The following is a 27914-nucleotide window of genomic DNA, read 5'->3' as shown; positions in this document are numbered from 1 at the left end:
GATCCTCACGGCTTGGCATGCATGTCCTTGCTTACCTCCCTTCTATAGTGCACAGGGCTGGCCCGAGGGACCATGAGAGAACATGGGAGAAGTGAGGACGGGACTTCTGAATCTAAACCAGCGATTTCAGCCTTTTCATCAAGGCACATAAACTAATTACTATAATTATGTGGCACACCAAAAAATATATTACATTTTTTGCTGATCTGAAAAAAATTAGATATAATTTGGATTCATTCACACCAGATGGCTATTATTGTGCTGGCTGTTGTCACGTTTTAATTTGACAGCTTAAGGGGAAGAAGTCAGTGTCCCCTGACTAAATAGCCGGGTCTGGCAGGTTTTAAACATTCTTGTGGCGCCGGGTAAAATCACTGGTCTATGTCATGAACAGCACTACAGTGTCCACCTCAGCCTCTTAGATCTCTCACTCTGGAGGGAAGCCAGGCTTCATGCTGTGAGGACATGAGCTGTTCTGGGAGAGGCTCACAGGAGAGAAACTAAGGTCACCTGCCAACTTAGAAGCCTTGGAGGTGAGCTACCCTGGAAGGTGATCTACCAGCTCATCAAGCCCTCAGGTGATCCTGAGCTGACCAGTCAAGTCACTCCTGAACCCTGACCACAGGAACAGCGAGGGGCAGTAACTGCTGTCCTGAGCACCACATTTAGGAGCAATTTCTTAATGCAGCGTTAGATAACCAGCACAGACTCTTTCTGAAAGGAGACTCTTAGGCAATCTTCTTGGTTTTACTGCCACTCTCAGCTTCACTTCTAGAAGTAACTGGTACTACCAATTCCTGACTTTCTCGGGAATTTTTGCCTATCAATTTCTAGCCTAGGATTCCGATTTTTTAGGTCTGTAGTGACTTAATATAAATCCACATTTCATAGGTCACAACATTTTTGTTGTTACCTCCTCTGTTCCTTGTCCTAGTTGGACAAAGAAGTTAAAAACTACTGCTGCTTGAGTCGAGGGAGCAAAAGTAAAAAAGTATGCCCAAGCTCCTCTTTATCTCAAAGACCTATTTCGCAAACGTTTGAATCTTTGCCAGAATAATAGGTGAAAAACAGTACCTCAGTATAATTTTAATTTACATTTTTCATATTATGAGCATTCTTTAGTCTTTTTGCTTTTTAATTTCAGAGAGAGGAAGGGAGAGGGAAAGAGATAGAGAGAGAACATCGATTTGTCATTCCACTCATTTATGCATTCATTGATTGATTCTTGCATGCGCCCTGACCAGAGATTGCACCCGCAACCTTGGTGTATCTGGACGACACTCTAACCAACTGAACTCCCTGGCCAGGGCCTAAGGGTTTTATTGTTTGTTTCTACGTTTTGTGTAAGACTCATGAAAGTCTTCCACCCTCTGAGATTATTTTTAAAAATTCCTCCATGGTTTGTTCTAGTACTTGAATCATTTCATTTTGTATATATCTAGCTCCAATCTGGTTAAAATTTGTTTCCGTGTGGGGACTTCATTCAACTTCATTTCTCCCCCCCATATAGTTACCTACTACAAAATCTACTTATTAATCCATCTTTTCCTCAGTGACCTGAAATGTTACCTTTATAATACAATAAATTCCTGTATATACTTGTGTCTATTTATGGGTTTAACAACCTGTTCCACTAACCTTTCTGCATTTATATGCCAGTATGATAATGCTTTATTTTGGAAATTTATGCCTTCCTCTTGCTACTCTTCTCTTTTAAATCATGACTGAATACAAACAATTCTTAAGCCTCAAATAACTAAAGAATGGTAATATCATTGGTTTCTTGGAACAGGGTTTAAATATTCAGATATAAGAAAGTTGAATAGCCCATAAATAAGAAAATCTTAAGTACTCATGAACATGACTGAAGTATACAGTTGTGTCTAATTAAACCATTGGCAGTAAGACCCTCTTTTCCCTTAAGAAAAAATTATAATATAGTTTATTTAAGAGACATAAACAGAGAAATGGTTTATCAGGAAATGGTTTCCGGATTTCATTTAGCAGTCAAAGGTTCCTGCCCACTGGTTTTAAGAACTAGTTATATATACTATTTAACAAAATCTTTTCATCAAAATAATTATCTTCTTACTTGTAACAAAAGCAGCTGGAGAAGATGATCATGGCGATTATGCAGATAGCCATAGAGATGAGCACAACCAGCCATCGAATGCTGCCATCCAAAAAGGGACCTGACAAGGAAGCAAAAAATGAAGTAAACACAGTCTTTCTACTACATCTTAGTAAAAGAAAAAAATAAGTTGTAGTGTTCAATTCTAGAGAATTCGCTTATTGTTAAAAGGAGAGAAAATATTTTACTGTAAATCATCACACTTTCCTTTGCTAACTTACCTATAACAACAGGGGGCAGTGTAGGCTGTAAATACTGGTTACATAAATTGGTCCGACAACATTCTATGGTCCGGCGAAGCTGGGCTTTCGGTGAATCCTAGAGGAAGAGCGAGGATCGAATTAGATGCGATCTGACGGACTAAACTGATCATGAAAAACTTTAAATATTCATAAAAACACAATTTCTAATTCAGTGAATGGAAAGTATCTGCAAATTTTATGTGTAAAAAAAGATATAAAAATTAGAATTTGTGCTACATAGTTTATAGCTGTGAAGACTGTAAAATGTTTTTTCTTAAAGAGAACCTATATATGTGGATGGGATGTTAGAACTAGACCATAACTTAACTATAGACAAACGAAAGGTTTTAAGTATTTTCCGCCAAACTTTGGTATTCTTAATTTATCACTATTTGTTTTTAGTTAAAAAAAAAGAAAAAGGAAAGTCGTGAGATATTTTTCTAAAAAACATGGGTAAAACATTTACTGCAATGATAAACTAGTAAATTAGAAGGGTAAGTATGCTCTCATAGTGGTGCTGAGACTTCGATGGATCAATGAGATCAAACTACAGTGGAGGGTGTCCCAGGCCACGGACAGCACAGGGAGGGAAGGTGGGGCAGCAGGTGGAAGACACTGCAGCTTCTGCACAGAACAACTACGCTGAAACCGTGAGCTGCCATGGAAGCACGCTGAAGCCCGTGTGGTGCAGCAAAGGGCAAAATATAAAAACAACACTCCTGAGAGTTCAAGAGACCACCAACCAGGTGTGAGTGTATCCTTAATAGGTCAGAACACACGCACAGAGAAAAGACTGTAGTCATGGGAACAGATATCAACAACTGTGTGTGAAGTTTTATCTGACTAACACTATACCTGACAAGTCCTTCACCTGAATGCTGACACTTCAGTACTACCTGGGAGAACTGCCATTCTGGACCAAAATATTAACACAAAGGAATTGTTTGTCATTATAAAAGTAGCAAGAACAGAAGCCTGGCCACTTATTAATTTTGTGACCACAAGCAATAAACTTCCTTTTCTCTGGTCTTTGGTTTCCTCTGCTGTAAAATGGAGGGTAAAAAAACCCTGAAAGGGCAGCTGGTAAACGAGTTACCATAAACCAAGCACCAGCACATTAAATAAAAACAGTAAATATTCAAAACGTTAATTCTTCTTCCCTTAGTAAACTTGGCATGGATCCCAGTCAAGAGTCTAGAAAAAGCCAAAAAAGCCTGTAAACCGCTGGAAGACCGAATGTGGTTTCACTGGGAACAAGGAGCATCTGCTCCACCTCACATCCTTCCTGCACCAGTTACCTGGGCAGGCAGAAGTCAGGCGTGTCTGCAGCATGCAGCTGGGTGGCCACCTTTCTCACTCCCTTCTTCCAACCAAGCCCATTTGTATCTACAGATTTATGTGGGCAATACAAATCCTGTGGAAAAAAGTCACTGACATTCATGAAATAGGAGATCCAGGAAGCCTAGATGGGAGGGGGTAGGGATTGGGGTGTAAAAAAGGAACTGAAGCAAAATGATAAGGAATGGCACAGCGGCTTCTGAGAAAAAAATTCACCCTACAGGAAAAAAAAGAGTAAACAAGATTTACCAACAGAGACTGGGGTGTGGGAGAGAAAATCAAGGTCTGGGCAAAGCACGGTGACTCTCACTGGAAACTGTCTGGAACTACCTGGCAGTATGTGTGGAAGTACTGGGAGAAAGGCTCAGGTGAAATGAAAATAACCATTCTCCCCAGGGAAGTGCTAGGGAAACAGAGAGGGACAGTTAGCGGGACACGAGTTAGGTAAGTGACGTGAAAACTTCGTGCCTGTGTGACCCCTGAATGAGTTCTGAAAAAGAGCGCATCCCTCCTTCACATAGTTTCAGGCTGACATGTCTCCCATAATAATTATGCCCTAGCAATATATTTTTGATACATAATTCTCCGTATCAAAAATAAATATATATAAATACAGATTAATAGATTTTATTTCCTGTGACATGTCTTTAAGTCTTAAAAAAGTTATCCTGGTTTGATTTATCATCACAATAATAGATTCAAAATAATATATCTATAGATTATAATCTTTATTAAAATACTACCATTAAAAGAAAAAATTATTGGAAAGATATGTGATGGATGAAATTAGTTCTTAAATTCATGGATAAATATTACCTATTGCTAGAATGAGAGGGTTTGGCATTAATTTTATCCTGGTTTTTCTATTTTCCGTTTTTGGGGGTCAGTACTAAGATACTCTGTTCACGTAAACAAGAAGATGATAATGGAGGAGTCTGTTCTACCACTATGTGATGGTCTTTAAAGACCTTCTAGTCATATGCTGAACTCCCATAATGATCCTATTACCAAAAATTATTTTTTATAATCAAGCCATTTGGTTGAAAGCAAAAAACTGAAAACCACCTGACGTGCAGATTTTATATTCCCACATTCCCCAGTGATACTGAAACTTCAAATTACAACCCTGTTTGGTAACTTGAGGTTTTACATTCCAGGCCTATGATCTGTGAGCTATGAGAAGGGTGACTGAAAGGGAGGAAGGAAAAGAGAAACTGCTTGAGGCTCTGTTCTGAGGCAGAGCAGTGTTAAGCCACAGGACCTATGGAAGTTTAGGATCTGTAAACTGATTTCCTTAAAAGTACCCATGTGTCTCTGTGATCCTTGTGTAATGTTGTCTGTGTGCCTTCAGGAATATGTGTAATCCACTTAATGACTGCTCAGTTACATCATCAATATGGCAAAAGCAACATTTATTAAGCTCTTAACTATGTGCCAACTGTGCTAAACTCTACATATATGCTCTCTCATCTGATCCTTACAAAAGCTCTGTTATGGACGAGAAAACAAGAATAAAACTCCTTGCCCAAAGTTTTACAGCAAGTAAGAGGCAGCATATGGATTTGAACAGATTGTCAAGCTTAACAACTAACTTACATTAGTGAATTCAGTTTGGGACACACCTAGTTCAGAGGGCCTGCCAGACATACTGGTTGCTACTGCTGAGCTCAGTGCTCTAACCATAGCTTTCTTCAATACTTTTTAAGTGATTAAAAATGTATAGTACGTGTGATTGATAAATATGCAATTGGCATAAAAATGGACTGGAAGGAAAAACAAGTTAGCATGCCCCGAAATTTTGGCAAATTACAACAAAGGACTAATTCTAATAAGATCAAGTTTAACATAGAGAAGTATGTCACAAATGCATAACAAAACTCATTCCATTCCCATCTACTTATTTGTGTCAGGAAACCAACAGCACCAATAATGAATGAAAGAGACATGGCTCAGCAGTAGCATGTGTGAAAGACGTGGGCATTTCAGCGAACAGAAAGCTCAGCGTTTCAAGAATATGGGGTGACAATCACACAGCTAACATGAGATTGGGCTGTCTTAGAAAAAGGGAAAGGAGTTACTTGTTCTCCGCTCCTTTTCCTGTTAGACCAATTCTGACTATTACACTGAAAAACTGGAGGGTAAGTAGCTCTAAAGCTGATCATATGAGGAACAGCTGAAATCACTGTGAACTATTATTATTTTCATGGGGAAAGATGAGAGTGTATTGGGAGGAAAGCAGGACCAAAAAAAACCTTTCTTCCTATAATAAAAGCCTATCCTGTTAAAGAGGGATTAGATTTATTTTCTATGGTCCAAAGGGGCAGGAAGGAAGACAGATTTCTAGTCACCAGGAGGAAGAGCTTTCTCAGGATCAGGTTGTCATCTTACAGATGAAATAGGTGGTCTTGGATGGTGATGAGCCTGTGTCACTAGAGGTGTAGCACATAGAAAATGGATGGGATGCAATGTGTGTGTGCTGGGGGTGGGGTGGGGATTCCAAACGTTAGACGAGAGGTTGAAACATATAACCTTCAAGGTTTCTGTCAATCCTGAGAATTTCTAAATAATTTGAGTAACTTTCTAAGTAAACCAAGGCTTAAAGTTGTGCATAAACAGTTCTACCTAGAGCTGCTTTTCAAAACCACTGGGAGGACCCTCTGGGGCACAATCACTATACAGACTTTTGAGGAGACGAAGTTTATGACCCAGAGCACCACCAGGATGTTCATCAGCTATCACCAGCCCTCTGGCTCCTCTGCTGCTGCTGCTAAAATAACTCCACTGGGATCACCTTACAGGGACTTGCAGTTTCCAAGCTGCCTCAGAGTGACACAAAGGTCAGTGCCCATCACCTTAAAGTCTTTTCAATTTTATAATCCACAAATAAGTGTGAAAATATCATTTTTTGCAGCCATAGCAATTTAGAAAGAGGATGAGTCACTGATTACTTAAACTTTTTTAAGTAATCTGGAACTTCAGTTACCATAACCACATTACTTGAAGAGCTAAGCTTACCAAATATATTTGCTTAAAGAACATAAAACAATGTACAGACCAGGCACACCTCTCCTTGGGGAAGTCAATGCTTTTCATGTGGCCCCTCCCTTCTTTATTTCATAGGCCCCAAACTAGATCTTACCTTGCACTGAAAGTCAGATCCTTCATATTTCATACATCCTGAAGCTAATGTGGTTTCTCCCTGGTCATCTTCTTCTATGATGGCAAAACAGTGCCCATTAGTTCTAAATGAAAAAAGACAAAAAAACCTCTAAGAAACTAAAAAAACAAAAACACCCAAAAAACAAAACCTAACTTAATATCAGCAAGTATTAATTAAAACGAGTTTGAATGTGACCAGGTACTGATGGCCTTTAGTGCCTTGTTTAAGTTAGAACTGCACTCACATGGGATTTATTGGCAAACCACATGGGTTTAAGGCAAATGAAAGTTGTCACATCTGAACTAAAACCTAATGGTCCAACAAGAGCCCTATGTCAGGTGGAAAGGATTCCTATTAAACAAGTCCTCCAAATATGAATCATTAGGTAACTTCTCTGCTAATCAGTCATGTGAGTACAAAGGGCTGATTTATAAAATTTTAAAAAGTAAATCATCTTAATTTTTAAAAATACACTTAAAAATAACTTTGTCTTTTTTTATCCATATAATTTTCAATGTTCACATACTGTACACAATAATAGCTAAAAACAAACTTTCCTGGGAACATGAGAACAAAGCATATTTGAGAATAGACAGAATCTGAGAGGTGCTTTTTTTAAAAAAAAAAATAAAAAAATCTTTATTGATTTCAGAGAGGAAGGGAAAGGGGCAGAGAGAGAGAGAGAAACATCAATGATGAGAGTCACTGATTGGCTGCCTCCTGCACACCCCCGACTGGGGATTGAGCCTGCAACCCAGGCATGTGCCCTGACTGGGAATCAAACCTGGATCTCCTGGATCCTGGGCCGATGCTCAACCAGTGAGCTATGCCCGGCTGGGCCTGAGAGTCACTTTTTACTGAACATAAAAAAAGGGAGAAATTTTTAATAGCTGGATTTTCAAGAAATTTACATAAATGTATTTATCTGTAATGAAAATGTATCATTTTAATATTAGTATGCTGGAGTTTTCCCCTAATATATTCATTTAGACTTTAATGAGTAGAAAAAACGAACAGCTTTTTATGTGCTCCTACTCCTTGTTCCTGTCAGGAAGTGTACTGCTTCTACATAAAAGAATCTTGCAGAATTTTCATTTTCTATAAGGAGAAAATGTTAAACATGAGGTGAAATTCTGATCAAATCGATGATTCGGTTTTACTCTGGGTTACTGAGCCACTAACAAATACCCCTCACACATCAGGCAGGCACTACGGACAAGAAGTTTGGCAAGAAGCCACCTGGTGACAGTGGGGAGCAGTCCCCTGTGACACAGGTCACTGAGTCTGTCACAACGTCAACCACCACCAGAGGACACAAGTTTAAGATGTGAGGAACCATCACAGAATTTCAAGATTTTACATGTAAACATGCTTTATATCTGGTCACATTTAAAAAAGCAGACAATTACCAGATAAAGTGCAAAATAAAAGGGAGACAATTAATTGACGAGACTGAGCCGTTCAGGGAATTCTTTTTTGGCTAGTAAACCAATTTTTAAAATATGGAATAGAATTAATGGTCATATATAATGTGTTGAATAGCTAACATAAAATTAAGTGGGAAACTAAAATGGTTATATAAATCAGATTTGGATTCGGGAGTCTGCTTGTAAGAAGATACCACAAAAATTAAATATCACAGTATCATTCTTACATATCTGTAAAATATTTCAGCCAATTTAAAATTACATGGTTTTGGTGGAATTTTCATGTTTTCTTTTTGGTAATCTCAAAGTTTTCTATGAGTATCATTAACTCTATGATAAAAAGATCATTAAATAAACTAAAAATGTTAGACCAATGTCACATTCTTCTTATCTCTTTTAAAAAGCTGTATTACAATATTACTCTGAGAAAGTAACCATCAATCAATAGTAATAAATGTTCCTATATACAGAACAAAAAGCTTTTGGCTCTTTGGAAGACAAGATATAAAGTAAAAGGAAAAAAACCTTAGACAATGTAAGCAATTCTTAAAATAGCATTAAATGTCACCCTATTCTCCTAACTGTAAGAAAGGCTGCATAAAATACTCACATGCACGTGTTGTTAATGGCGTCGTCGGGGCAGTGTCCTGAGCAATAGCACTTTAAAAAGGGCAAGGTATCTTCCGGTGCTAGGGTTACTCCACTTTCTGACTTTTTCTGGTCGGAGTCTGATTTCATCCCAGTGCCGTGGAGCATACTGTCTAGATTCTGTCCTGTAATTATATAGGAAATTTAAGCCATTTCTGAAAAGCTAATTCCCCGATTTTAGTTTTCAATGAGGAAAAATTTCTAAGCTTTTTTATCATAGTAATTGTAGGTACCATGTGTCTTTAATTAAAAATAAATTTCATACACACAAGTAACAGACATTAATAACCTACTTACTATACATAGAATTACTGTTTCAGGCATTGTAGGATATATGGAGATAACTATAGCACACTTTTTGCACTAGCGAAAGACAAACCAGAGTAGCACAAGGTAGAATATGGTCATAAGTTTAAGAAAGGTACATGGAAGCAATTTTAGGGAAGGCTGAGATTGCTTCCAATCCTTAAAAAACAAATTGTTTCTTTTTTTAGACTCTTTGGTTCAAAACCTGTGACTAGCTCAAAAACTAAGTCCTTTATTTGTGCCTTTACGTGGAAGTGGAGGTATTAAGCATCTTGCTTTGGAACTGAATTGCTTAAGTAAGGGAATTGTGAGAACACAGGGACTAATCATATTATCTGGTGCCCTTTATCTCAAGGTCATTGGTTCAAATCCAGACTCTGCTGCCAGAAACGGAAGGTTCCTCTCACATTAGAGTCTAGTAGCTTCAAATGACAGATACTGTCATTTTTGGTACTGAATCTTTCAGGCTGAAAGCAGGGCAGAACTAAAGCAATGTTTTAGTATTTCTCTCTTCCCTATGAATCACCTGAAATCCACTAGGGTTGATCTCAAGGGAATAAAATGTAGAGCCAAACAGGTATGAAATATTATAAGACTTGGATATGCATTTTATTATAAATGTTAAACAAGTGGTTCAAGGCTTAGTAACTTAGACCTTACTTTAAATTTAGCCATACTAGTGAGATTAACTATTTATTATTTATTTATTTATTTATTTCCCTCACCGAGGATATTTTCTCCATTGCTTTTTTTAAGAGACAGTGGAAGGGGGGCCGTGGGGGGGAGGGAGAGAGGGAGAGGGAGGGGGAGGGAGAAACAGCGATGTGAGAGAGACACATGACTGGTGGTCTCCCGCACACACCCTGACCAGGCCCAGGAATTGAGCCTGCAATGGAGGTATGTGCCCTTCGCTGGAATTGAACCCAGGACCCTTCAGTCTGAGGGCTGACACTAACCACTGGGCCAAACCGGCCAGGGCAAGATGAGCTATTGAAAAGAAGAAAATAGCACATATATTCATTCACACTGATGACAGAAAAGAATGTGCTAAGTACGTTTTAGTGATTCCATACCTTGAATTTTAATAATCTTCACTTAATCCTCTAAATTACTACAAAACTTAAAGACTTCATTTGCGTTAAGAACATCAACTATAAAATTAAGACAGAAGCAAAAGGAGCAGGAAGGGAAGAAATTCACAGAGCTGGAAATAAGGAGGCCTGGATTCTGGTCTACTATGGTTCTACCACAATTTAGTCGGCTGGGTGATTGTGGATAGGCCACATCACTTCTCTGGGCCTCGGTTACTCAATAAGACCATAGGACTAGAGGGCACCAGAGGCCTCTTAACTAGCTTTAAAATCCTATTACAGTAACAGAAGGAAGCACCAATTTAACTACGGAGAACAAACAGCAAATAATATATCGAATGCTATTAATTTTCCAAAAACCCAATGACATAGAAAAAGTAGAATAGTGTGGTATAAACAACGCTGAAATAGTAAAAAGTCAAAGGTTCAAGTCCCAATTACGTCCACAGATAAGTTATTCTCTGAACCTCAGTTTTTTTGTGTTTTTTAAAAATATATATCTTTATTGATTTCATTGCACCCCTTGAGTGTGTAACTTGTGGATGTGGTAGGGTTGTAATCCAGTGTGGTCAAGTCTGACCACCGGGTACACTGTCTTTGGGGCCTCTTGGGAGGGAGGGAGAGAGAGAGAGAGAGAAATAGAAACATCAATGATGAGAGAGTCATTGATCGGCTGCCTCCTGCATGCTCCTGACTGAGGATCGAGCCCGCAACCCAGGCATGTGCCCTGACCGGGAATCGAACCCCAATCGCCTGGATCCTGGGTCGACGCTCAACCGCTGAGCCACGCCCAGCCAGGCCTTCAGTTCTTTATATATAAAAAAAGGTAACAATACTTGCCCCATTCAAATCAGGTTATATACAGATCAAGTAAGTATATTATAAAATAATTAAATATAAAATAGTACGCAAATGAAAATATTACTAATAACAAAGATTATACTAAAAGATCACTGATACCTGAAAATTTCAGTTACATGATCATTAGCACATAACTTCCTAGAAAACTATCTGATTTTAAGAGATAAATACCTGTTACAATAGTTTGCATTTGGGATTTGTATCATCTCAAATATTTATTTAACAAAGCACTAATTAGAGGCCTACGATGTTCAGGCAAGGTACTGAATTCTGAAAACGGATCTGGTCCTTGGAAGGAGACAAAGAGGGGAGGGGTGACAGGCACATAAACAAACAATACCAAAAGTGATAGAACACAAACGCACTATATAAACAAAGGTGGGAGCTAACAACATGAACTTATCCTAGGGTGTCAAAAGCAATGAAATTTGAGCCATATCTTGAAGTTGTAAGATTTCACTAAGTAGAGGCATGGATACAAAGAAAAATACCTTGCAACAGCCTCTCTTTTGTTTCCGTAGGTTAACAGCACCCATTTCTATAGTTTAAAAAAATCTTTTTGTTGATGGTTCCTTGATTTATCCCTCTAGCCTTGACTTGCTTAAGTATCTTAAAATTAACTTCTCCAAAATGGAATTCTGTCTTCTCTCCTCTAACCTGGTCCTCCCCAAGTCTTTCTGCTCAACCTCCAAAATATCTCATTTTCTTCTCCAACTTCACTGCTGTTAACTGGGCCCATTATATCCCGCCACTCCCAAGATAAAAATCTCCACACTGACCTCTGATACTTCTGTTCTCGGCCCCTCCAATCCCAATCCATTTCCCACAGAGCAGCCAATCCTTATAAACAAAAATCTGATCCTGTCATTTGCCTGCTTAAAACCAATTAATGGCTTCACGTGCACTCAAGATAAAGCCTACCCTACTTTGGACCCTGTACACTCCCCTCCACCATGCTCAGGCACACTGGCCTTCTGTCACTGTGTACCAACAAGTCCTCTGTTTACAAAGTATAAAATTAAGAGGCCTGTGGTGGGCTGGGGTTATAGGTTGTATTTTAAAACAAACACATGCAAAAAATATCTAATAGCTTATATGCTTAAAGACACATGCACATATATAAATGGAGACAAATACCTGAAAATTACAAGTGACTATACATATAGAGGCACATTTGTACTATGCTCCTTTGTCCTCAATAGAAACTTTTAGCATTTTACTAGATTTTCATTCCTAGCTAAATATATTTTCCTACCTTCCCAGCAATCTATTGGAGTCTTTTGTATAAAGAGGAACCCCTTCTCCCTATCCTTAAGATAAAACATCTACAACAGGAATCAGAAAGCAAGACAGGAGAGCTGCAGAGACCAATGGGGTGTCAGTGCATTGCATGATGGAAGTAGTCAAGAACAGTTCTCTATAACCTATGTGCTATGGAGCAGTGACTACTGAAGGTTTTTTCCAAGTCTTCCTTCCTTTGAGTGGAAGCTTACATAGTACTTACCCTATTTCTTCTTCATCATTGAATACTGGGCATCAATAATTTCTCTTTTAGCCACACATTGCTGGAACATAGTCACACGTGGACCTGATAGAGAAGGCTACATACAACCCAGAAGTCTTGGGTTAGTAGCTGAGCACACTAAGTGGACAAAACTCTGGGTTATAAATCCCTTTGAGGAAGATATGAATATTTCTCTTTTTTATTTATCTTTATTGTTGAAAGTATTACAGGTATCCCATTTCCCCCCCCATTTTTCCCCTCCACCTTCCACCCACCCCCTCAGGCCTTCACTCCATTATTGTCTATGTCCATGGGTTATGCACATATGCATATACTGTAACTTCTTTGGTTAATCTCTTCCCACATACCTTCCCTCTTCCCTCTGAGATATAACCATCTGTTGCATGCTTCAATGTCTCTGGGTCTGTTTTGTTTGTCAGATTCTTTTGTTCATTAGCTTCTTCTTAAAGAAGACTCTTCAACATTTCCTGTAATACTGGTTTGGTGGTGATGAACTTCTTTAGCTTTTTCTTGTCTGGGAAGCTCTTTATCTGACCTTCAGTTCTAAATGATAGCTTTGCTGGGTACAGTAATCTTGGTTGTAGGTTCTTGCTTTTCATCACTTGGAGTATTTCTTGCCACTCCCTTCTGGCCTGCAAAGTTCCTGTTGAGAAGTCAGCTGACAGTCTTATAGGAGCTCCTTTATAGGTAACTAACTGCTTTTCTCTTGCCGCTTTTAAGATTCTCTCTTTGTCTTTAAACTTTGGCATTTTAATTATGATGTGTCTTGGTGTAGGTCTCTTTGGGTTCCTCTTGTTTGGTACTCTCTGTGCTTCCTGAACTTGTAAGTCTGTTTCTTTCACCAGGTAGGGGAGTTTTCTGTAATTATTTTTTCGAATAGGTTTTTAATTTCTTGCTCTTTCTTCTCCTTCTGGTTCCCCGATAATACGAATGTTGGGCCTCTTGAAGTTGTCCCAGAGACTCCTTACACTATATTCATATTTCTGGATTCTTCTTTCCTTTTGCTCATCTGATTGGGTGTTTTTTGCTTCCTCATATTCCAAATTTCTGATTTGATTCTCAGCGTCCTCTACTCTACTGTTGATTCCCTATAAATTACTCTTCATTTCAGTTCGTGTAGCCTTCATTTCTGATTGGTACGTTAGTATGTCATTGATGATCTCACTAGTTTCCTTAATAGTCTTACTAAGATCCTTGAGCATCCTTATAACCATTATTCTGAACTCTGTATCTAGTAGCTTGCTTGGCTCTATTTCATTTAGTTCCTTTTCTGGAGATTTCTTCTGTTCTTTCCTTTGTGACATGTTTCTTTGCCTCCACATTTTGGCTGCTTCCAGGTGCTTGTTTCTATGTATTAGGTAGAGCTGCTATGTCTCCTGAAATTGGTAGCGTGGCTTTACATAGTAGATGTCCTGTGGGGTCCAGTGGCTCAGCCTCCCCAGTTACCTAAGCTGGACCTTGTGGATGCTCCCCTGTGTGGGCTGTGTGCACTATCCTGTTGTAGTTGAGTCTTGGTTGCTGTTAGCATCACTGGGAGGAACCGACCCCCAGGCCAATAGGCTGTGAGGACCAGCTGCAGCTACAGCCAAAGAGCTGCTGTGCTGGAGACACCCCTGTGGAGCAGGATTTACTTCAGTGGAGCTTTGGTGTTCAGTGAATGTGCCCCTTGAGTGTGTAACTTGTGGATGTGGTAGGGTTGTAATCCAGTGTGGTCAAGTCTGACCACCAGGTACACTGTCTTTGGGGCCTCCTGGGAGACGCAAAGTCAGCCTCTGTCTGTGCTTTGCCCAGGGCCACCCAGCATGAGCTACATAGCAAACAGTGGTTGGCTGCTACTTGTGCTGGGCTTGGAGGTGTCCAGGAGAGGCCAAGCTATGAACCAATGCAGGCTGCCACTAGTACCAGGCCTGGGGCCATTTATCAAGAGGTTAGGAGCACACTGAGGCCAACTACTGCTTGTTTGAGTCCAAAGCATGAGGCTAGAGAGGTTACTTGCATAGAAAAGCCACTGGGAATGGCTTTGATGAGCTTGCAAGTAGGGAGGAGTGGGGTCTCTGGGAATCACCAGGTTGGGGCCAAAGGTGTGAGTCACATTGCTGGAGATTCAAATATAGTGCCTGTCTGCTGGTTCTGTGGGAGAAGGGCTCACTAAAGGAGCAATGGCCTCTGCTAGGTCTTCTGTCTGGGAGAAAGCTGCCCCTCCAGCTCTCACCCTGATTTCAGGTAAGTTAGTTCCTCCCTGAACGTCCCAGGTTCGTTTCTAGCTGCTGCCCAGAGCTGGGGCTCAGAGGGAGCACATATGAGTGAGCCTGTGCGCCGGCCCTTTAAGAGGAAAGCCTGGGACTCCCGCAGCCTCTGTGTTACTCAGAGGCAGTCCTCGCTGGTTTTTACAGCCTGAAGTGTAGGGACTTCTCTTCCTCGCCCTGGAACCCTGGGCTGGGAGTCCTGTTGTGGGGCTGGGACCCCTTGCTCCTCCGGGAAAACTCCACCACCGAGATATCGCTCCTGGTTTTAAGGCAAGGGGTGCAGGACCGTGGCCTCGTCTCAGCAATTCAGCCCAGATCAGCCCATGTCTCTGCCCCTCCTACCAATCTCAATGCTTCTTCAGTTCCCTGGTTGTAGGACTTCTGTTCAGCTAGATTTCAGGAGGTTCTGAGTGATGGTGGTTCTGTATTTTAGTTGTAATTTTGATGTGGTTGTGGGAGGCAGCAGGTACCACTTACCTATGCCACCATCTTTTTGTCTTGTCTCTCAGGATTCGAATATTTCATATCAGCATGAGCACCTTTAGTATATGCACGTGAGAAAGGGTATGTATGATGTTAGGTAGACAAACACAGTGCCCTACAACAGATACTATACACTGTCCTACTCCCCTTTACCTTGCTGACAATGCACGTGCACATACCATGCCTCCGCCACCACCTGCTGCTCCTTTTGTGTTTTATGTGTTTGCCCTTCCTTCATGTGGCTCAGGGAAGCATAGCCCTACTCTCAGTAGAGATAATTGTTCATCTAACAATTTTAGTTCCATTCCCCTTTCTATTGCTCATATAAGAACATATAATAAATTCTGCTTAATAAAATTAGAAGGGAGTTTGTTGGGTGGAGGGTGAAGGAGGTGCCCGGGGAAAGATTTCTTTAACCAAGTAAAAGGAGACATGCAACACTTCTTCTACTGAATGTTGTCAACTCAGTTTCTATATCTGCATATGATGTCTGGCCCCTCGGCAGCCACTGTGGGCACGGAGTGAGTTTAACGTATGGCTGAATTGCTATGTGCAGAATAGCACAGTTTAAACAGAGAAAGAATTTGATGAGCTGAGGAACTAACTAGATTACCCCTACGTCCAGGCTTTTCAACATGTGAAACTACACTTTCCTTATTGTTTAAGCTATTTCATTTACTTTGAGTGTTTGTTACTTATAACTGAAAACATCTTAATTGATAAAAAAGACAAAATCTGCTTCAGGCCCTTTTAGTTGTCCAGTGGTTGTCTATTCCCCCACCCTTCCCTGTCTTCTTAGTTAACAGACTCCGATTCTGTCAGGGGGCTGGGGGGTGCTGCCAAACTCTACGCAATGGATTTTAGCTATTCACCTAAGGTGATTGTGACAATCCTGTTTCCATTTTCCAGTAGCCCTAGCAACAGTCTCAGTTTAGACAATAAAACAAGATAAAGTCAGCTGGCAGGGGGTTCATTTCTGGGGACACTTTTGCTTTCTTGATATAAAGTCCAGCTGACGCCAGGACTGACCCTTTCCCCACTTTTTCTTCTTCAATGCAGATAACCCCGAGGAAAAAGCCACTAGAATCACAGAGATGCCAACCTTGACACCACTCGCTATTGAAAGAACACCAGAAAACATCTACCATCTCCTTAAAAAACAAGTCTCTGTTTAAGTTCATGTTTGTTGGGTAATCTTAACTCATAACTAAAATAGGACCAAGTCAAAACCAGGACTATCAGGGTTAAAATCAGATGACTCATTCTTCTGTTCTAACTTGAGCAACTATCTTGCTGTAAAAGCACTGTAATCTATATCATAACATTTGATGCTCAAAATATTCCTGTTTATACCTAGGATAAGTGTTACCATTTCTATTTTCTAACAAGGAAACCAAGGTACAGGGAAATTCACTTTCCCAAGACACATTCAAGATAAAGATGAGGCTGAAGTCAAAATCATTTCCATTAACACCACTCTGCAATCCTTCTTAGTAATATCTAAAAAATAACATTTTTGCTACACTAGGTTTTTTCCCCCTATACTAGTTTTAGTTCTTTCTTTTCTTTAGGAGTAAATATTGTTCTTACCATTTAAAGCAACTACAAACTGAGGGCAAAAGGGAGAAATGGGGGACATCTGTAATACTGTCAACAATAAAAAATTAAAAAATAAAAATAAAGCAACTACAAACTAATATATTTTTTTAAAGGAAATTTAACAAATTTTGCTCTTTATCAGAGAAATATAATTCTTACTAAGATTTTTCACTTATGCCTGACAACTAATTACTAATTTACTTCATCTAAATAAGTTTATTATAGAACAACCTGAGTCAGGTGGGGAACGAGAATCTTGTACACATTGCCTCTCTGTCATCTATAGATTAAGCACTTCGTAAATAACAAATGAGAGTACCTGGAAGCAAGGTAGGAAATATAAATATTAATTCAATTCATCTTCAAAACTACGACGGCTCTGGTTGATGCTGATCAACAAGGCATTTAACAACAAATACTAAAATAAAGGTGTTTTATTAAATAATGTGGTATTTCATTTAAAAAGTGGCTTTTTGTGAGAGGGCTCTATATTCTAAGCATGGTAATAATAAGGACATTATACCTAAGACAAAATACAAAGAAGCTACAGAATTCATTATTATGTTTACCCTTTAAAGTGAAAATGTCAAAAGATTTATGCTGTTAATTACATTTTTTTTCTTGTTAGTAGATATTAATCCATATCACTGTGAACAAAAAATGAAAGAGAATCTGTAAAGTCACAAATTTAAGACAATAAAGATGTCCAATAAGTTCTATCTAAAATCCTTTTGCAAAATAGTACTTTCTTTTCAGTTTAAAATATTGTTCTAATTAAACTTTACAGGAAGAAGCTCACATGCAAACAGTCCATCTGGTCCTATGAGTTATCACAGTGACTTCCTGTTTGAACTTTCTAAACTATGAATATACCAGAGTAATACTGGTCATAAATAAAGCTGAGTACTTTATGAAGAAATTTTAGTATTTAGCACACATACGTGTCATTTATATTTCTGAAGTCTTTTAACAACAATAATTTAAAAAATTATTTACATTTATTCCTTATTGTATTTTAAAGGAGAAAGGAATTTTAAACGAGACAGAAATTTTAAACTAAGTCTTAATTACCTATTACCCTGTACCTCAGCTACTAGGTCAGGTACTTTATTTTACACTCTACCTCGTTTAATCCTCACAAGACCTGATGCTACATATCACAATGCCTACATTACAAATAAGAGAATAGGTTCAGAGAGGCTCAGATTTTACACATACTGAAAATGTTTCTATTACAGTCAAGTTAGAAAATTATTTGGGAAATGTGTTCTTTGCCTCTTTCCTTAAAATTTATGCTGCCATAGTGGGCCAAACTGTTCAAAAAGGGACATGAGTTGAAACAGCAGTTGCAGGAATAAATTTTTTTTATATATACAGAAATAAATTATCTAAAAAGATGATAAGGTTGCTTAAGTGAACAATGGTTTACCTTGAACATGAGAAATGATGAATAGATAGGCTCCCAATAATGTGATATAAATGTACAGCTGAGTCATTGTTCAATTTCAATGTTTCCTGTACACTGTCACTTTTAATAACTGGTCTTGTTAGGTCACTAGTTTAGTGACTTTTATCCAATGAGATTTTCTTGTATAAGGTCTCAATGACTTTACAATGACTCCAATTCCCACTGCTTTCTCCTGACTCCTGGAAGATAAAAATATGGAAAAGGTAATGAATATGACTGAATTCTGAAAGGTTTTCAAAAACAAAGAAAGTAAAACAAATGCCCAAATGTAACTTTAAACAATTAAATATATATACATACATACATATATAAACTAAAAAAATTTTTTTAATCCTCACCCAAAAATATTTTTTCCATTGCTTTTCAGAGAAAGTGGAAGGGAGAGACATCAATGTGAGAGAGACACATTGATTGGCTTCCTCCCGCATATACCCCGACTGGGGCCAGGGATCAAGCCCGCAACCGAGGTGCATGCCCCTTGGCCGAAATTGAACCCGGAACTCTGCAGTCCATGGGCCAACACTCTAACAACTGAGCCAAACAGACTAGGGCACAATGAAATATATTTTTAAAGACTGAAGCTATCTTCGTTTTTTAAAAAAGACACCACCATGCAAAGGCCTAGGTAATTTAGTAATGGATAATCGCCACTCCGACCTTCGATCACCATATGTAAAACAGATAAACACACTAAATAATCCCAGTAGTCTTTTCTGGATGCTCTAAAGTAATTAAGTTGTTCTGTTACTACCAAGAAAATTTCTAAATATATTAAGAATAAACAGGAAAAGTTGAATTTAAAATACACTATTCATTAATAATCTTTCAAAACCTAGTAGATGTAATGAAAATGCCTTGAACCTTTCTATACACAGGAGGGAAAGCCTACCTAGAAAATCACACATTTAAATGTGCCATGTACTTTACCACAAAAGCACAACCAGTAGAAATGGACCTTAAATAAAATTATTTTCCTAAAATACTGCAAATCTGACTTTATTAAAATAAATTTGAGCTTTTAATACAGATGATGTGAAACATAACCTTTCCAATGATGGCTCAGCAATTATAAAATAGTTAGAAAAAAAAGGTTTGTATAAATGTAAACCTAATTCTGTTTTGCTCCATCCTATTGGTTCAGGCAACTTGATTTTATTGACTTCAGCCTGAATTACTGAATGAAAAAGACGTTATTTATTTATGACACAATTAACCCTGGTATAATTTCTACTATAAATAACCTGAGCTTCCTATTTTACCCACCTAAGAAATTTTTCCTTTTACTGGCTCTCCAAAGGCATTCACAGTATTGAAGAAATAAGGGTTACAGTGAGATGTCATTCATATTGCACATTTTGTATTTGGCTTAGTTCTAAAACCCCTGCAATTTCTCACTTCTCTACTGTGAAATTAATTTGCTTCCCATCTACACAGTGCTGAGTAAGATGCAGAGTCTGAGAAAATAATGGAGTAACACCTGCAATGTGACAACAGCATTTCTCGGGAAAATTTGACATTACAAATTATGATTCTAGAGACTTGTTCCAGGTTCCAAATTCAAAAGAAGTTTCCAGTGTATTACCAACCCTGTTGTCTATTTCTATTTGCCTATTAAATACCTTCATTAGGATTACACTCCACCTGTCTAAATCAAACTCATTAACTTTCCCTCTCACTCCTCTAGATCTGCCTCCTCTTCCTCCACTGGCTATCACAGTGAAGGGTGGAGCTCTCTGCCCAGCCACCTGCACCAAAACCTCTGGCATCATTTTCGCTTCCCTCTCCTGCTCTAGCTCTCACCCCCTCACAACACTTTTCCTTATTATTTATTTACTTATTTATTTTTGTTAATCCTCACTGGATATTTTTCCATTGCTTTTTATGAGAGAGTAGAAGGGAAGGGGGAGAGATAGAAACATCAACGTGAAACACATCAATTGGTTGCCTCCCATATGCACCCAGACTGGTGCCAGAGATTAAGCCTGCAACTGAGGTATGTGCCCTTGACCGGAATCGAACCCACAACCCTTCAGTCTGAGAGCCAATGCTCTAACCACTGAGCTAAACAGGTAGAGCACTTTTCCTTATTCATTCACTCACTTACCAACAGCATTTTTTGAGTACATATTATGCGTTAAGTGTAAGGTGCTAGGAAAACAAATTTGAGCAGGACAGTTTCTGCTTCAAGAAGCTCAGTCTTGGGGAGGGAGCTGACTGCTATGATTGATTCCATCTTTCAGTGTCAGTTTCTTCATCAATTTATTAAAACCAAGTATGTGGTCTTGTCTCATCAGAGGTACAACCAAGTCATCTTAGATGAGACTGAGCACCTGCCAACCTCACAGTCCCTCTCAGAGCAACAGGATTATGTGTGGCTCCTCCCACATAAACACCTGTGACTACTTGCCTTGAAGACCTGCCTTGAAGAAGTAACCTAATCTCTCTGCTCAGTTTCCTCATCTGTGAAACTGGAATTATATTATTAACTAGCAATTATTTTGAGAATTAAATGAGATAATAGCTAACACATAGTCACCGCTAACTATGCACCAGCACCATTATATATGCTTTGAATACATTAACATTAATTTATCAATTCGTCCCAACTACCTTATAAGACAGGTAACATTACATATGAAGAAATCAAGGCAAGTAAAGTATAAGAAATTTATCAAAGATCACACAGCTGGTAAGTGGCAGGATTGTAATTCTAATCAAGAAGATCTGATTCCAGAGTACAGGTGTTAACTGCTACCTTATACGACTCCCTGCTGGAGAGTTTATGTACACAATGTAATGTAAATTACAGTGTTTTGGAGGGTGGTACAGAGTAGGTGTTCAATATAAGTTTCCTCCTCACATACATGTTTATAACACACTTGCCAATGGGCACAGGAAGTAACTAACAGGTGTTGTCCATGACAATCCCGCCTGCAAGAAATTTTTATAGACAAAAACCCTGTAATAACTTACATGGAGGACAGCTATCAGCCAAGGAAAGGCTAAAGGTAAACTGGCTTCAAATAACTCATTTGTAATCTAATAATGGAAACCCCTAATCATTAAAAGAAAATTGCGATGACAAGCCCGCTACGCATCAGCGCCTGGGACAACTGCTAAGACATGAGGGCAATTTTATCAACCACTGACTGAGGCACACTGGTGTAACCAAAGAGGGCAAGCAAGCACCTTACTTTATACCACCTGGTCAGGCCCCTTAAAAACTTGAGAGAAGAATGACAGGAATGCAAAGGACAGAGAAATGATGACACTTGAGATACAACGGAAAAAACTGGGGGTCACTGCGCAGAGTAGCAAAAGAACGATGTGAATGCCCCTTGTCAAGGACATGGCAGATATGGTGGAAATAAGACTAGACTAATTAAATGATTCAACTCTGAAATCCTGCATGGACAGTATTCTTGCCATTGAATATTAATTTCTTTATTATTTATTAAAGTGCCTATTATATGCGTGATTCTGTATCAGACACCAAGAATATAGTGATGAGAGCAAAACAGACCCAGCCTTCATGGAGTTTATAGTCATTAAACAAGATAATTAAGATCTTCAGGCATCAACCAAGAAAATACAAAAGATACTCAAAAGATACTCACAACTTGTGGTGCTGGGTCCTGGAGAGACAAGAGGCAGTGAGTGATCTAATCTAAGCCAGAAGGACAGGGCAAGGGAAGTGACACTGAACAACGACATTTAAGTTGAGGTCTGAAGAATAAGAGAGTTAGCCAGGTTAAAAAAAAAAAAAGTGGGGGGAGAAGGGCTTAGGCATAAGGAACAACCTGTGGCAAAGATTTTGAGGCAGGGGACAGCAAAGAACAATGTTTAGACTAAGGGGTAGTGTAGTGGGAGGTGAGGGTAGAGACAAAAGCAAGAACCAGGTCAGGGAAGACCATAGGAAGCAGCCAGAATTTAAATCTAAGTGGGATGGGATGAGAAGGCAATGATCTGGTTCCTGTGTCACAGACTGGAGAGGACAGCAGCAGAAGCTGAGACCAGTGTGAAGGACACTGCAGGAGGTCAGGAGAAGGGTGATGGTAGTTAAGATCAGGGTGGTGGAGGTACAGTGGCTGAAATCACAATATACTTCACAAGATTCAGTAGGACTTGGTAGTGGATTAGATGTGGGAAGTGAGGGGTCAAGGAAGATTTGGCATGAGCAATTACCTGAAGTGGGGACTAGTGGATTTTTTAAAGGAGTGAGAAGAGATCAAGGGTTTAATTTTAGACCAAAGGGAATGTCTATGGGGCATTTGGTTCTGAAGCTTAAAGGAAACATCTGGAACTAAAGAGATAAACCTGTTGTCAATAGCACAGAGATACTGAAAACTGTGACTCTGGCCTTCTAAGAATGAAATGAGAAGAGAGAGGGCCTAGGACACCAGCGTTCATTTCAGATTAATGAAAGCATCAGTCAGATTAATGAAAGCATCAACATCACAGCTGTTTATTTGGCATTCACTGATAAAATAAATTCACAGTTCAGGATCTATCACAAACAATATTAATGGAGTTTATATTACCATAGCTGGAATACAAATTACAGTTCACAAGTGATATTTTTTCACAGTTAAAAAAAAATTTACTGAAAGATCATTGTATGATCAAAATATGTCCACAAATGCTGATACTACCTTCAAAAAGTAGAGCCTAATTCCCTCCCCTGAATTCCCACTTCTAACAAGTAAAATGGAAACAATAGAATGTGACTTCTCCTTGAAATACTTACTCTTAGGGAAGGAGCCCCACAGAAAGGCCCCTGTGGCCAGGACCCCAGTCTCCTGCCAACAGCCATGTGAATTAGTCACCTTGGTCATGGATGGATCCATCAGCCCCAGGGATGCTTTCAGGTGACTGTAGCTTCACAGACACCTTAACCACAACTGATTATCACCCTGAACTAGAACCATCCAGCTAAGCCCCGGGGTGATTCCCGACCTTCAGAAAATGTTGGTTGTTTTTAAGCTGCAAAGTCTTGGGGTAATTTATTGGGCAGCAATAGATAGTTGCTATAATACAGTCATTACAAGAAATTTGCTGAAATAATAAAAGCCTAATTACTGTGAGTTATTGCACAGTCAACCAAAGACAGGTCTAGAAAGCATAGTCAAGTCAAAAGATAACAAGAAAAGTATAAGATAAATAGTCTTAAAGAACTGGATAATATAACTGACATATTTCTTTCAAAGGAGTAACCAAAAGTATGCTCTTTGTTTTTAAATTATAGCAATAAGGCTCATTAACATTAAAAAAATTTTTTAAAATTGACTTATTGTGGTGACACTGGTTAATAAAATTATATAGGTTTCAAGGGCACAGTTCTATAATATATCATCTGTATATTTTATTGGGTATTTACCATCCCAAGTCAAGTCTCCTTCCATCACCATTTACCACCCCTATACTCTCTACTACCTCCCCCCACCCTTTCCCTCTGGTAATCACTACACTGTTGTCTGTTTGTGAGGTTTTTCTTGGCTTAACCTTTCCCCCTTTTTCACCCAGTCCGCTCCCCTCTAACAGCTGTCAGTCTGTTCTCTGTATCTATGAGTCTGTTTCTATTTTGTTAGTTTATACTGTTCATTAGATCCCATATATAAATGAAATCATATGGTATTTGTCTTTCTCTGGCTTATTTCACTTAGAATAATACTCTCCAGGTCCGTCTATGTCACAAAATTTAAGATTTCCTTCTTTTTTACTGCCAAGTAGTGTTCCATTGTGTAAATGTAAATGTATTGAGACTTTTGAATCCACTCATCTACTGATGGGCAACTGGGCTGCTTCCAAATCTTGGCTATTGTAAACAACACTGCAATGAACACAGCAGTGGAAATATCCTTTCAAATTACTGTTTGGGTTTCTTCAGATATAGTCCCAGAGGTGGAATTGCTGGGTCATAAGGCAGTTCCATTTTTAATTTTTTGAGGTAACTCCATACTGTTTTCCACAGTAGCTGCACCAGTCTGCATTCCCACCAGCAGTGCATGAGGGTTCCCTTTTCTCCACACCCTCGCCAGCACTTACTGTTTATTTGTTGATGATAGTCAATCTGACAGGTATGAGGCGGTATCTTATTGGGGTTTTAATTTGCATCTCTCTGATTAGTGATGTTGAGCATCTTTTCACATGTTTCTTGGCCATCTGTATGTCCTCTTTGGAAAGTGTCTATTCAGGTCCTTTGCCCATTTTTAAATTGGATTGTTTGATTTTTTGGTGTTGAGTTTTATAATTACTTTATAAGCTGTGGACATTAATCCTTTACCAGATGTATCATTGGCAAATATGTTCTTCCATTCAGTGGGTTGTCTTTTCATTTTGTTGATGTTTTCTTTGCTGTGCAAAAACTTTTCAGTTTGGTGTAGTCCCATTTGTTTATTTTTTCTTTTGTTTCTCTTGTCCAAAGAGATATATCAGAAAAAATACTGCTAAGAGAAATGCCCAAGACTTTACTGCCTATGTTTTCTTATAGGATTTTTATGGTTTTGAGCCTGACATTTAAGTATTTAATCCACTTTGTGTTTATTCTTGTGTATGATGGTTTAATTTCATTTTTTTGCATGTATCTGTCCAATTTTCCCAAATACCATTTATTGAACAGGCTATCTTTACCCCATTATATGTTCTGGTCTCTTTTGTGAAAATATTAACTGATCATAAAGGTGTGGGTTTATTTCTGGGCTGGGGAGCCTGGTTTGGGGTTAAGACCCCATGCTCCTCAGGGGAAACCTTAGCAGCTGAGATATCCCTCTGGGACCTCAGCTGCTACCTACAGAAGCCTGGCCAGGACTTTTCGTGTCTCAGTTCTTCCTACCAGTCTCAATGTGGCTCCTTCGGTAAGTCCTTGGTTATAAGGCTTTTCTCCAACTAGTCTTCAGTTGGTTATTCAGGATGACTGTTCTATAATTTAGTTGTAATTCCACTTTGGTCCTGGGAGGAGGTGAGAGTAGCTTCCACGTACCCTACCGGACAACTTGGATCCTCAAGTCTCATTTTTTGTGTAGGAAAAACTGCCACTAGTTCTACACTGTTACATCTGCCCTTGTAAACTGTGGATTTTGTAAAGATGACATCAGTTTTGTGTTTTAGGTAAAAGCACTTTTCATATACGGTATAATACCCTGGCGAATTTAAGAGAGTGAATTCTGATGTCAGTCTACTGGTTTTGTGGGGGTCTGGACTGAGTGCCCCCAGAGGGTGCCAACCTGGAATGCAGATTATTTCAATCTGAAAACAGGTGCAACAAACTCAAAAAGAGGGTTTTTTTTCCCCTTCCCTCTTACCTACCTAACGAGATTCTGATAGAAAAACCTGCTTCAGGAAGGGAACCTCAGCATATTCACCTTAGCACATATGAAATGAGTGTGGCAGACAGGGAGGATTCAAGCAAAAATCTGTTTGCTAGATTCCCCAGTGTCCCACTGTTTCTGGGTAGCCCTGCAAGAACTTGTTTACCAAATGTTTGCTCCTTCCCATCTACCAGTGAACTGCCTATCTCCCATTCCTTGGTCCAAAATGACATATATACCTCATTTTGCCTCACTGTCTTTGCAATTTTCACGTTTATGTGAATTCCCCCTGTGCACACCTTAAACTTTGATTTTTTCCTATTAATCATCTGTATGTGTTCTGAATTATTCAATCATCAGAACTAAACGAGTAAGAGGCAAGTTTCCCCAGTTCCAACAGTTTCATATATCAACTCTATAATTTATCTGTTATGTAATTTTGGGTAAATTACTCAAGCTATCTAGGTCTGTTTCCTTAACCACTAAATGGGGATAATATTACTAACCCAAATAAGTTAGTGCTTTGCACCTACCTCAGTATTAAACATTCAATAAATAATAGATGTCAGTTATTATTGTGACTGTAGATATTAATAATATAAATGCTGATGACTTTCCCAATTACATAAAATTATATCAAATAGTCCAAATAGGCATCTAAATAAATTTCCTTTGGTATATACATAGATTGGTGCAGTTTCTTCTTTGAAAATAACACTAGGGCAAAGTTACTCTATAAAATTAATTTCTTTTAAAATAAAAAATGTTAAAGCTTTGCAAACTGTAAGAAGGCTGAACCAATAGTTCGATCAGAGTAATAAAAAAATACACACACACAAAAAAAACACAGGAAAGGGGTGAGTCAGCTAGAAAAACAGACTAAGGTCATTCTTTCCTCTTCCACTTAAGCCCCCACCCTTAATTTTTACTTTCTAGTAGTGAGGTTTGGGAATTTTCAACAAGCTGGCCTGCTGCCAAGTTCATCCAGCGTGAGGAATAGGGCCGGCTACCAGCCATCCCTCCCCCCAGGCAGCTCCAGGCGCCGGGTCTGACGAGCCTTCTGAGGAGGCCTCGACTCACTGCAGACTTCCTGGCTCCACAGTCATTGTTTGCATGGCTGCTTTGCTCCCTTATCCAGAGCCTGGATTAGCATAAGAATATTATCCTTTCCCTTAACTAGGAACTCATCCATTCCCTCCCCATTTCTAACCCCTAGCCCCATCAATCCCTAAACTAACATATACACATACGACTGGAGCAACTCTACTCCCAGTTATTTTTATATCAGTGTAAAAAACAATTTCACCCAAATCTAAACATAAACCCTTAAGAAAATAGCATGCTTAAATAAATAGTTCTGTGAGTGTATCTGCGGCAATACTCAGGAATCTGCCAAAAAGCCTTCCTGGAGTCCACACTGTGGAAATGGTGATGAGTGAAACATTCATGAGGTTTTTGAAAAGTCTGAAAAAGGGGTAGAGGACCAACCACCCAGCTAAATTCTGACCTGCGGCAGGGATGGCAAGGTTTCCCTTTATAAAGACATATCTAACTGTCGTGTCTTCATAACCAAGAGGTCACTAATTTCATCATCACCCTGAAATTACTTTCCAACTAGACTTAACCTTTCCCCAATGCTCAATTATTTACTCAAAATAAATTTAACACATTTAAACTTTGTATTTCTGCTCAATCATCCCCTCTTCATTCAAAACCTTTCACTTTCCTTCTGTGCCAAGACTACTGTCCCCAACAAAAGTATACATTCTGTGGAAAAAAGGGTTCTATGGAAAGTAACCTCCCAGGGTGATCTGATCATAAATCCCTAACTGGGCAGGCTTTGGTGGGTAGTCCTGCCCCAGGCTTTTAACTTTAGTGCAAGGTTTTAAGCAGCCCTGTCCACTGTTTCTGTGCATCTTAGGTTAACACACCTTTAAAATAAGTCTTAACCACCCTCAAGAAAGCACAAAATCTTATTAACTATCCTGTAATCCAATCCCTCTGCCTTGATGCCACCCACCTCCAGGTAACCTTCCTTATGTTCCCTCCTTGATTTCAAATGTGTAAAACTGCAAAATAGTT

General features: G+C 39.0%; 1 protein-coding gene across 1 annotated transcript in view; it reads right to left on the bottom strand.

Moving 5' to 3' along the window:
- Positions 1-27914, bottom strand: part of BMPR1A (bone morphogenetic protein receptor type 1A) — a 133123-nt gene that overhangs the window by 20714 nt on the left and 84495 nt on the right. Inside the window, exons 3-7 of the mRNA XM_087824251.1 lie at positions 18487-18704; positions 8909-9071; positions 6851-6953; positions 2353-2449; positions 2093-2192 (exon numbers count right to left, since the gene is read on the bottom strand). Coding sequence (XP_087680377.1) covers positions 2093-2192; positions 2353-2449; positions 6851-6953; positions 8909-9071; positions 18487-18553 — 530 coding nt within the window. The 5' untranslated portion in view covers positions 18554-18704. The remainder of the gene's footprint in view (positions 1-2092; positions 2193-2352; positions 2450-6850; positions 6954-8908; positions 9072-18486; positions 18705-27914) is intronic.

This window comes from Miniopterus natalensis, chromosome 14, assembly GCF_054644295.1.
Source record: "Miniopterus natalensis isolate mMinNat1 chromosome 14, mMinNat1.hap1, whole genome shotgun sequence".
In the NCBI taxonomy this organism is placed as follows: Eukaryota; Metazoa; Chordata; class Mammalia; order Chiroptera; family Miniopteridae; genus Miniopterus; species Miniopterus natalensis.
This window is presented reverse-complemented; position numbering and strand designations above follow the sequence as displayed.